This window comes from Pygoscelis adeliae, unplaced genomic scaffold (assembly GCF_000699105.1).
Source record: "Pygoscelis adeliae isolate BGI_AS28 unplaced genomic scaffold, ASM69910v1 Scaffold76, whole genome shotgun sequence".
Classification (NCBI taxonomy): domain Eukaryota; kingdom Metazoa; phylum Chordata; class Aves; order Sphenisciformes; family Spheniscidae; genus Pygoscelis; species Pygoscelis adeliae.
In genome coordinates, this window is record NW_008825111.1 from 685,433 (window position 1) to 697,098 (window position 11,666).

At 38.2% G+C, this 11,666-nt stretch overlaps 1 protein-coding gene across 1 annotated transcript in view; it reads right to left on the minus strand.

Annotated features, from left to right (window-relative positions):
- Positions 1 to 11,666, minus strand: part of QRSL1 (glutaminyl-tRNA synthase (glutamine-hydrolyzing)-like 1) — a 15,103-nt gene that overhangs the window by 1,960 nt on the left and 1,477 nt on the right. Inside the window, exons 2-9 of the mRNA XM_009327936.1 lie at positions 11,382 to 11,628; positions 10,126 to 10,224; positions 8,574 to 8,670; positions 6,675 to 6,851; positions 4,208 to 4,383; positions 3,970 to 4,082; positions 2,227 to 2,419; positions 1,714 to 1,831 (exon numbers count right to left, since the gene is read on the minus strand). Of these exons, the coding sequence (XP_009326211.1) occupies positions 1,714 to 1,831; positions 2,227 to 2,419; positions 3,970 to 4,082; positions 4,208 to 4,383; positions 6,675 to 6,851; positions 8,574 to 8,670; positions 10,126 to 10,224; positions 11,382 to 11,628 (1,220 nt within the window). The remainder of the gene's footprint in view (positions 1 to 1,713; positions 1,832 to 2,226; positions 2,420 to 3,969; positions 4,083 to 4,207; positions 4,384 to 6,674; positions 6,852 to 8,573; positions 8,671 to 10,125; positions 10,225 to 11,381; positions 11,629 to 11,666) is intronic.

An 11,666-nucleotide genomic window follows, 5' to 3' on the forward strand; every position in this document is an offset into this window, starting at 1 on the left:
ATGTGGTCTTTGGATTTCTAAACTGTCTTTACACAATTCTGAAGCAGAAACAAATTAGTCAGCTTTATGTCTATTGTTCCTTTTAACTTCATATGCAGAAATGGTAAATGTGGAATCCTTAAATTCAGAGAAATTCAGTTTCAAAAGTAATTGCCATCTAAAACCACAGCTATTTAAAAAAAAAAAAAGGGAAGGGGGTATTAACAACTGCTACATGCCAGAGTGTGTAGATAAAACAACTGAAACTGCCCAAAAGCCATTTTGTTAAGAGTAATCTAAAGATTTATGTTTCTGAAAAACTGCAATGAAAATGGTTATAATCAATAATAGACAGCAGATTCAAGTTAAGAAGTTTTATCATGGAAGTTAGTCCTTGTTCTACAATCATTTCTGAAATCATCTAGCTGTTAACTTCAGAAAAACAGTAGAAGGAACAAGAAGGACCTCAAACCATATTTTAAGCTGGAAAGACTATTTTGGGTTTAAAAAAAAAAAGTGAAGAAATACAGTTAAATCAAACACATACTCTCTGTTAATTCCGATACGATGTTGACAAGCTTCCATTGCTTCCTGAACAATCACCTAGTTATTTTACAGATTTCAAAAGCAAGATAAAAATAATCTGTAAAATGTAACATTTGCAGGAGACACAGGTGGTTCTTCTCTGCTGTTTATTCTAAGAATGCTTTCTGAACCCTGGGTTCTGTTCTTCAAAAGTAATTTACTGTGGACGGGAGCAGGGGACTCTCCTGTTCAATCTTGATGGAAGCCAATTGTGTATTCCTTCACAGAAGGATGAACTACATGAATTTTAAAGCAGCCTTAGGAAAGCTGATCTGGACAGTTGTAACCAGAAGGAACACACTTGGCAGGAATACCGGCATTCCATAAAAGCTGATTGTTACATACTGACTGACAACATTCCTGTCTCTGAGAGCAACTAGAAGTCGCATCTGATGAATACTCTTGCTGACAGAGCTCTTCTGTAGTGCACTTGCTTTGAGACTGATTACACGACTAATATTTCTGTTAGTATCCGAACAAATTAAGACAGCGAAAACCAGCACTTTTACTAACATAAATTACGACTGTTGGATAATAAGGATTGAAAACTAAGAAAAAAAGTCAAATTGATCCATGCACCAGCTTCTCTACACGAGCTGGATAAAAACCTGTCTTCTGTAAAGACATCGGTTCAGTACCTTTGCAGTGCCTTCCTTTCCTATACTGAGGCAAAGAGCTATAGTTAATTTAATTGCCGTATCTTCTGGCTTTCTCTCTACAAGACCTCACTAGAATGTACCAGCGGTTTTTCTATGCAGTTCTAATGAGATTAACAGCTACAGAACTTCTAACACGATGACAGTAATGACTTCAGTATGACTTCAATGTCATACCATAGGATAGATTTTTGCTTAATTTAACTAATGGGTACCAATAATACTCTGGTGGGGGGCGGGGGGGGAAATCACTAAGTTGTTTTACTGATTTACTTATTTAATTCAGGATGCTCACTGGTAAGACTAAGGGAAAACATTTTCATTCATTATTAACAGTTCACTAGGTATTACATAGCTAAACAATAATAATAATACACATAGCTACTAGTGTAAGGATGAATTTTTTTTTTCATGTCATGATGAACAATTAATCACTATTTGCTTAAAAAAATTGTTAACTTGGCAAATTTGAGTTTCAAGATGTTCTGCTTACTGTTTCAACAAGAAATAGTTTCCTGACAGAATTCTTCCTCTTACAACTTCATTAAAGCCTTCTCGTCGTGTTGCAGCATACATACTTTCTGTGGACTTGTTCATGTCAGAACGGTGTCCTGAAAAGAAAAAGCAATTTGTAAATTAGTACTTTTTGTAATCCTTCAGATTTAACAACATAAGGTAATGTTATACATAGTAATATAATAGGCCACTGTTTGCTGCAGTCTGACATGCTACTATTCTAGAAAAACAACAAAGCATATTCCTGTTTTACTATAGAAATATTAAACAGATTTTAAGCCCAGACACTCACGTGTCTCGAAGTGAAATATACTAAAATATGTGTTTATTTACTCTCTTTTATTTGGACAGGGTTTTTACTCTATACCATCTTGGAGAAATAACACCAAGCATTCAACCATGAGAAATGTATCTATTAAAACTAATACTTTTTAATGGCATCCAGCAATGTTTCTATTGCCTGAGAAAAAAGTTTTTTCAAAGGCCTTACCATATTCCAGTCCATCAAACCTGGCCATATTTGATGCCACTTCTGCTGTGCACAGCACATGATAGCAGACAATTGAGTAACGAGTATGCGGTAGACTCACTTCAACTACTTTAGCACCTGCATTCTTAAAGAGGTCAGCAGCCTTTGACCAGAGCGCCAGAATTTCACTAGAAAGCCCTGGTGCGTGATATTCCTTAGAGAAAAACAAGAAAGGGAGTGATTTTACATACCGGTTTACTTCTAATGGCAACCAAAACGCAAACACTCCTTGCTAAAAATACATTGAAACTATTACCTCACCACTATATGATTTAAAGTACTTATTAAAGATTCTTGCATCTACTAAATATTATACAATTTAACAGTATTAAATTAACAGCATTCAGTCTTCTTAAGAATATTATGCTCATCTCAGTAGGATCAACCCACATGTTGCAGACTATGGAATTTCAGCAGTTTCTTCTGAAGCAGAAATTGCCCAGTTATCCACTTATTTGTCTATCCATGGAGACTACTGCACTGCTCTGCAGTTCGTGGGTAGAAACTCTTCAGGTTTAAATCCTAATACTAGGGCTGCTGTGAGTAGGAAAGATAAAAAGAAGTTATAGCCACTGCTCATCAGTGACAACTGGCATGCTCCAGTGAAACAAACAAAACAACCCACCAAAGAAGAACTACAATCAAGGGGTTGGGAGAAGACTTAGATAAGCTACATTCCTGTTTAAGAGCTGAGTTAAAGATATTCTATTAAAATTCTCTATTTTTGAAGATACTTGCTTTCGTTCTAACCCACAATATCAGGGTCATAATACTGTCTGATTTCTGAGTAGCTATGACCCGTGTTTAATATACACATGTATCTGTTTAGGATAATCTGTAGCAGTAGCAAACAACTGTCCAAAGGATACGAATAATTAACCAATATCACTATTTTAGATTTATCAAAAACTAAACAGTATGCAGCTAATTAATTTTCTAGGCATACAATTTTTGCGTTTCACAGATCCTGAATGGTTCTGGATCTGCCCCTAAGGTCAGCGGGCACCTGTGTTTACCAAATTAAATCTTTTGGTATACCTGTTCTAGCACAGGTTCAAATACTGAGAATCAAACCAATAAATGTTATTCACATTGTCTCTTTGAAGGCAGAGCCTTTACTAAACTGAAAATAGGCTGAAGTCCCAAATGTTGTGCCTAAATTGCAAGTATCCTTATAGTTACAAACATGATTGAATTGCATACATCAGAAACCAGATTACTATCGTCTTTCAATCCTTAGAGCTCTGCGAATCACAGCTCCTTGTGCCACTCAATTGCCTTTAAAATTCTGCTTCGTATTAACGCAGTGCCATTTAGACAAGTATCTCAAAGCACTGCACAAAACAGTACTAACCTCACTGTGTGAGAAGGCACTAAGGGCAACTTGTTTGAGGTTATACAGGTGACTGATAAAAGAGCAACAGAAAGAACCAAGAATTGAAGTTCCCCGTTTCCCTTGGAACTTCCTGACAGAGCTTCCCACGATGACAAAATGTTTTAGATGAAGCATTAGCATATGCTCGCTCCGAATCACCTGCACAGGCAACAGAGCACATACTGCTCTTTTCCAGGAGCTTCTTGTACTGTCTTCACTGTTTTAAATCATGAGAGACTGGGAGGTGGTGGGCAAGACACAAATATTTTTTTGTTAGGCGTCCTATTTGCTGTTCCTGTCCACAATTGTTGACAGGATTTAAATGTTACCTTCGGAATTCCTATTGAGAGCTTGCTGACATCAGTCAAATTGGGTAGTTCAAATGGCTTAAAGTTGTCCTGAATTGTGGTAGAGTCTTTAGGATCATGTCCAGCAAGTGAACCTGAAATATGACATGACATATGAAGAACAGGAAAATGTACACTGGGTAGCTAGAATTCAATTTTTTTTGAGACAATGTTGTAAACAAAGATATGTTGTATACAAAGACATATGCAGTAGTAATACCTAACACAACTGCTGCGTCATCCACACATCTGGTTAAGATTCCTGGCACATCCATGGAGTTCACTAGAGGAATGAGACCATGGCGAGAGATCAGTCCATATGTTGGCTTTAAACCTACTACACCACAGTGAGCAGCAGGGTTTCGCGTAGATCCTCCTGTGTCTGACCCTAAGGCTCTATAGTTTCAAAAGGATTATCATTAGTAAAGTAATTCAGAACATTTCCAAATAATAAAAATGTATGGCTTCAAGATGCATGGATTTAAAAATGTGTGAATTCTTCCAGATTAGACGTCATAATCACACAGCCTAAATTTCAGTCTGCTCCCTATGTCTGCTATTTTTTATCTGTTCTCTTGTTTTTCTTCGGGTCTCTGAATTAGCCATCAGGTGAGTCCAGTTCTCTTCAGAAAGCAGAGGTAGACCAGTAGAATTTAGGCCATCTGAATATGGTCCTAAATATCTACTTCTGCCTTCTCTGTTGGTCTGTTCCAATACTGCGGACTCCGAAAGATACGCCTCATGTGATTTAGTTCATGATTTTCAGACATTGATATCTTATTTATTCAGTAGCCAATACTCCATGAAGCAGCATCTTCCAGTATACAAATAAATAGCGACACAGTACACTTCTTGCCCCTAATAACAGGGCATACTTTTCAAAGTCTAGGATGTTTTTCCTGTTTCCAAATCTACAAAGCATAGCATCAGAACTTCCAGCTTATAGTAGCTTAGGTGCAATTTTAGGACACAGTTTTTTGGGTTTTTTTAAGTTGACTTCTTTTTTGTTCTTTCACAGGTGAAACCTTGTTCTTTCTAAATTGAAGTTTTTATTTCAAAAATTGTAATGGAATTGGAAATTCATATTGAAATGAAACCTGCTCTTCTCATTTTTAACAATTTTAACTCAAGCACCATTTAAAAAATAAACACATAAAAAATAATCCAAATCTTTGCCAAAAATAAATTAAACTTCAGAAGGAGGTATAATTTTTATTGAAGTGGGTATGTGACTTTTCCCATAGGCATCTGTTTCTGAGATGGCTGAACCAATTCAATTGACTTTGCTGAAGTGGAATTTTTTCAAGGCTTTTGTGTTGATATAGAACATCCTCAATTTTGCAGCATTTCTGTACATCCAAATCTCAAACTGAAAAGACAAAGACTGGCAGCATTCCTGATGCTTGAAAGAAACTAATAGAGTGGATATACAATAGGTTATAGGCAATAAAATAGCTGGACGAAAAACCTACCTCATCTGACAAAGTGCTAAGCAGTGCAAAATGGGAGTTCAGCATGCCCAGCAACATAAGAGAAGGTGCCAGACCCTATCAGGATCAGCCCATTCTGGCTCAGGACAAGGACCAGCAGTCCTTGGGAATGGCTGCACTGAGTTCAGTTTCAACAGTATTAAAATGTTGAGCAGACTACATCCTAGCAAAGGGCCATGAGATGAAGAAAGGTATAATTTAAAAAATCATAAAATAAATAGGGTTTTGTATATTAAAACATAGTATTTTTTTTAAAAAAGCTGCAATCAACATTAGCAAAAAATATTTTAACAATAAAATAGACGCTTATAATATAGTCTATGGGTAAACAAAGACACAATTACTAAAGAGCATTCTTAAACGCCTTCCAGTTAATAGCACAACTGAAATCATCTGCTATAAAATGTGCTCCACTATGTAGCTCTAAAAACTGCATAAAATAAAAGGTGTAAAGTTTTAAGGATCGGATTTCTTTTAACAGTTGGATGGGGAAGATAGTATAGACCACTGATTTGTTAAATAGTGCGTTGCTATTCCATGCAGATAATAATTATTGTAAAAAAAAAAATTCCGGCTTGTTTAAATTGATTAAAAAAAACCTACAAAAAACTAAACCTGTCTTTAACTTTTTAAAACAGACAAGTTTGTAAGTATCTCTGTAGTAAGTATCTGTGTATCCTTTTAAGTCAGGGATATGAAAGCTTTTAGATCCCAAATCTCATGTATTATTACATAACTCTGCTATAAAAACAAAGGAGGGGAGGAAAGATTATTATACTGTTACAAATTAAGGGATCTCCTAATTTGCTGAATTACATTTTCAGCATGTATTTGTGTAATGCACTTACTGAGGAAGAGGCTGTGTCACAAACCCCACGTTAATTTTAAGAGAGTATGCGGGAATAACAATAAAACTGTCCTTCCTTTACTGCCATTATCATTTTATTTCATGCAGTGCAAAGTGGTCATATCAGTCTGCTGAATAACAGTTTAAATGAATATGCCTGAATTTGCCTACATGGATTCATTCTGGCTTCATGATAAGCCACAAACAAAATAGGGATGCTGAAATAAATTCTTGCATGCCCGTGCAAATAACCCTCACATTTCAAACTAGATTATGAGAAAATTATAAAATTAAAACCTTCTGACATATTTGAGACATTTAATAAAAAACAATTTTAAAAAGCCTCTTACGCAAAACATGTGAAAGATGACACAGCCGCCGCACTGCCTCCTGAGCTCCCTCCTGTTATTACCCAGTTAGACTCTTCGTCCTCAGAACAGGATTTTGGGACGGATTTTTCCTTGTACTGTCTTGAGTAACTCCAGGGATTTCTGACTGGTCCAAATACCCCATCCGTACTCCCAGATCTAAGATAGTCAGACACGACAAATACACACAGAAGTTGACAGATGACACACTGCATTCACCAAGGTTCTTTTCTTTATCCAGTTCCTCATCCTTCATCCTAGCAAATTCAGTTTCAACTCAAAAAGACTGGTGTACGTAAATCCTTGTGCAGTCAACTTCAACAATGTTACACAGAATTGTAAAGTTTATAGGTCTTCAGCCCTTTCTGACACAGAACCTGAACTCATACCTCTAACTTCTTCTAATGCCACTGAAAAGAATGTAAACACAAAAATGTAAAACTGATTTAAGCTATGTAACAGTAAAGCTGCACGTCTGCTTCAAAACGTCTTCTGGTTTCCTAACCCTGCATTTGGAAACGGCAAAAGAAGATTACCACAATCTCGTGGAAAACCGTGCTGCTAAAGGTGGGAGGAAAGCCCCGCAACAGCGGAAAAAAGCACTTCTCTGCAAATAATACACTATAACTCACTCTGTAGCCCTCTCCTGAGGCCACAGTTCGCTGGTTCAGAGTGCTAGACTGGCTTCTCAGAAACTTGTTTCAGTCAGCTTGTGGCAGTGTGAGCTGCCACCAGAAGCGGGGACAGGATGTACTTTCCTCCTTCCTCACAACTTCCACCCCATGTTCCCCCTGACTCCAGGGTGCCAGTGTTATTAGCCAAATCATCAGACAGAGTGGGCAGCTGACACAGCACTTGAAAACTAACCTTACTGAGACACCATTACTTTTGAGCTGGATCAGCTCCCTGATCAAGCTCATGGTGCAGCCGTGTTGCTGCTAGCATAAGAGACCATGCAAACACACAGACCAGAGATGAGAGGCCAGTGGTGGGATAAGCTTTTTTTAGGAGTATCCTGTGCTTTAATGAACTTACACCAGTTGTAATACTGCACAATCGGTCTGAGGAGTGTCTCTTTGACACAGAAATGACCTTATCTAAAACAATACAGTCAAAGTATTTCCACTCCATCCATCTGAATTCCCAGTCAAACCTGTCTTCGGTTTAGGTAAAATAAAACCAAAACACACCACTTATTGTCTCTCATAAGTAACTAAAGTCCCAGACATTCCTTTCCAGACCCAACAGTTGTGGTGACAGAGACTCCCATCCATAACGGCCCAATGTTCTTCCTTGCCGTAGCTTGGCTGCATTCACCGATTTGCTGGAGAATCAATTTGTGAGAGCATTTTCCAACGCGCTCTTGACAAAAGTCACCAACATTAGCCTAGGCAATTTAAGTGTTGCCTGTTTGTGGCAAATCAGAGAGTACTCATACAAATTACTCCAGTGGCTGACTGGCAGAGGCAGTGACTGCCATGGGGGGAGGGGCGTGATAATAATTAGCTAAGGGCAAAAACCACCAGTAAGGAGAGAGAAAAAGGCAGCAATTAACTAGTGTGGAACCAATTCTACTAAGGTACTACTGGATCTGGAAGAAGTCTGCTCATCCTCGGCCTTCTGCAAAGGCTGTACCGCTTCCTCCCTCTCCAACACAGCTATAGTCAAACACTATGTTAATAAAACTCAGCATTTATATCGTTTACACAACAGTATACATACTCAGGGAAAAATTCATGCAACTCTAGATACTCTTCACGGGTATTCATTATTTTCTAACCTCAAAGAAAGAGGAGTTAAGGATTACAGGTAGATCAGAACAGATGGTGTGTATTCTATTTAATGTGCGATCACACATTAAAAATAATAAACATCACTCACCCCATTGCAAACTCATCTAGGTTTGTTTTTCCTAAAAGCACAGCTCCCTGATCCAGTAATTTCTGAACTACTGTAGCATTGTAAGGAGAAATATAACCTGAAAACAATCAGAAGAATTAAGAATGATTGGTGATACAGCTGATTTAGAAGTAGCTACTCTGAACACTTCAAAGTTATCATTATTTATGCGTAAGAATTGTCAGTTCACAGTGCCAAAATTTTGCTTCAAGACAGCATGAGTAATTTCCAAAATGCAGCAAAAGTAAACCAAATGCTGTTTTGTTTGCAATGTCTTTTTTTTCCTCCACAACTTACAGCCCAGTACTTCTGGACTATAGATTTCTAGAGTATGGAGCTAAGACTTCACATAAACAAGTTACCACAAGGGTAGCAAATTACTGCATTCAGCCAATTTGCAGGAACTGCCTGAAATTAGAAGAAATGAGAAACGGCTCTTTACAGAAAAGTGCTAAGCTATCTTGAATTATCTCCCATCACCATGAGATAAAGGAGCATATGGTTAACCACAAGCTTAAATACTAACTGACTATCCTGTGATCAAACGTGTGCACCCTTGACCACTTACACCTTACATAAACTAGGATGAGAACCATGACACTTACATGAGAGCCTAGGTAGCAACCATTTCCTTCTGCGAATATTGACAGGGGTTTCTCCGCCCCCACCCTCAACGGCAACAACAAGGACATCACTCCTAATACTCTCAGCCATGACATTGCAATCAATCGCAATGGGTCTGAGAATGTGCTTTAAGGAAAAGCATCTCGGGTAATATAACACTTTTTAAAATAGCAAAGTCGTATTTTGTTTCTTCTGCTATTAAAAAAAACCAACACATAATCAGATTAGGGTTCTGCTAATTTACTTGAGTTATCTTCCACAAAACTTTTCAGTTTTACTTTGTGCAGAATAAAACAGATATAAGAAATGTTTTCTACTTTTGCTTGTACTATGAAAACATTCTAATGCCTTGGAAATGTTTATGGATGTTAAAAGAAACAAGGAGCTTAGGAAATTAAAAAAAAAAAAAAAGCCTTACAGAATGTGTTTGTATATCAGGAATATAGAGAAAAGAATTGTTAATGTCTACTCTTCCTACAGTCATATGAAAAAACTACTGAAGTCAACAATTATCAACAGAAAAAAAAAGAAGACTGTCTTTGGATTTTGATAGACAGAACAGCAGCAAACAGTACTAACTGCTCTCCTGTAGACCTAAAAGTAACGTGAAGCAAAATGTGAACTATAGAACAATTCGATTTTAGTATACAGGCTATAATAAACATTGCGTTGTTAAAAGCACGCAACTGTATGAATAAAGGAGATAATGTGCTTACACAAGAAAAAGATGCATCTGTAATACCAGATGAGCTTGGCAGGAGAAATTAGATAAACGTATTTTCTCAAATCAGTTCAGCTCATTTTTTGAAAATATTTAGATTTCTGGAAAACTCCACTCCATAAACCCTCTAAAAAGAAGAGCAAGAGCTCTGAAATGAGATCTGATTTTACTTTAAAAGCTCTACTGTACCTTTTAGCATGTTTGATGCACATGTTGTCTCAATGCCAGCTGTATTAAAGTTGTCTTTTACTGCAATAGGAATTCCATCTAAAACACCCAGCGGCTGACCTGCATTAGGAATTATTGCAAAGACAACAGAGATTAAAGCAAAGCGTGCTATATGTATAGTCTTCTCATCAATTACCATTTATTTTACATGTCCCTTTGGGTGTTTTTTGGAAGCAAGAATGCTATCCGCTTAGCATTTGATAGCTGTCTGTTACATATTTCAAGAACAATCTTCCATTCTAACTCTAGCATTAAGCGTTCTGCCCAAACCAGACCTGACCCCGCAGAGCAGACCAGAGCAAGACAGGCAGCTGCTTTCATATAGGTTAGCTATCCCAAAGGAGTGCTTACCTCTTCAAATATGACCATGTAACGCTTATTTCAGCCATAGGTGCTGCCTAAATCTACTCCATCCCTAGGCTGGGAGACATAAATTCTGCCTACCCAACATACACAGGAGGTATGAGCTAAAAAAATTACTGAAGCAAGGAAAATCTTCCCTAGGTGATTGACTATCTACCATCCAGGGGAAAAAAAAGTTAAAAAAAATTAAGAGACCTATGTCAGGAAGCAAAACACTCTGGCTGGCAATTTTCTTAAGCTGCCAGAGGACACCAAGTATCACCCAGGAAGGAAAACAAATACCCTATTAGGTGAAAATTTCCCTTTTCTGTCTCCCAGGAAATGCAAAGGAAAATGAGGATTGTCAGCCTCTAAATGCCACAGATAACAGGACTGAATGCTATTCTGTTCACCAACTAATAACCGCAATTAACAAAGTTGCTTTATTTTCATTTGCTTTCTTAATTTAAAACCCGATAGGCTGAGCCAGGTGTTTGTCTACCCCAGTCAACAAGCCTGCAAAAGACCACTGCATCTTCCTGTTCATGGTAACCGTTGGCTACCAATTCAAAATAAACTGCTGAGGGAAAGAAGAGGCAGCCAGCAGCAGTGCTGTTCGAGAAGCACAGAGCCTATTTAATCTGCAGTGCCGGGTTTGGTCCACGTTTTGCTTTTGATTTTTGAAGGCAATACACTACTGGGTGCCAAGCATACACCCCTGAGCATGCACCCACAGAAGCCTCAACCGCAAGCCTCATCCCCTAACAGTCAAACAAGTAGTGCATACACCTGCTTTAAAAAGAAAAGGTGCTTCATCTAACACAAGAGCTCCTCCACAACAGCTTTTTAAGGATTAGAAGTAGGAGCAAACATACCTCTTCTGTATCTTTTCTCTGATTCTTCAGCCTGCTTCAAAGCAGTTTCTTCCGCCACGGTAATATAAGCATTAAGAAACTTGGTGCTTTTGATGAGGGAAAGGCACCTCTGGCAGAGCTCCGTCGGAGTAACATGTCCCTCCTTCAACGCTGCCGAAACCTGAAAGCGCAATCCCCCTTTCAAGGCCGCCAGGTGACAGAGCCCGCTTCGGGGCGTTACGCGGATAAAGCGCGACCCCCGCTGCCACTTCAGGAAGGAGCCCGCAGGAATGAGCTCACCCCGGG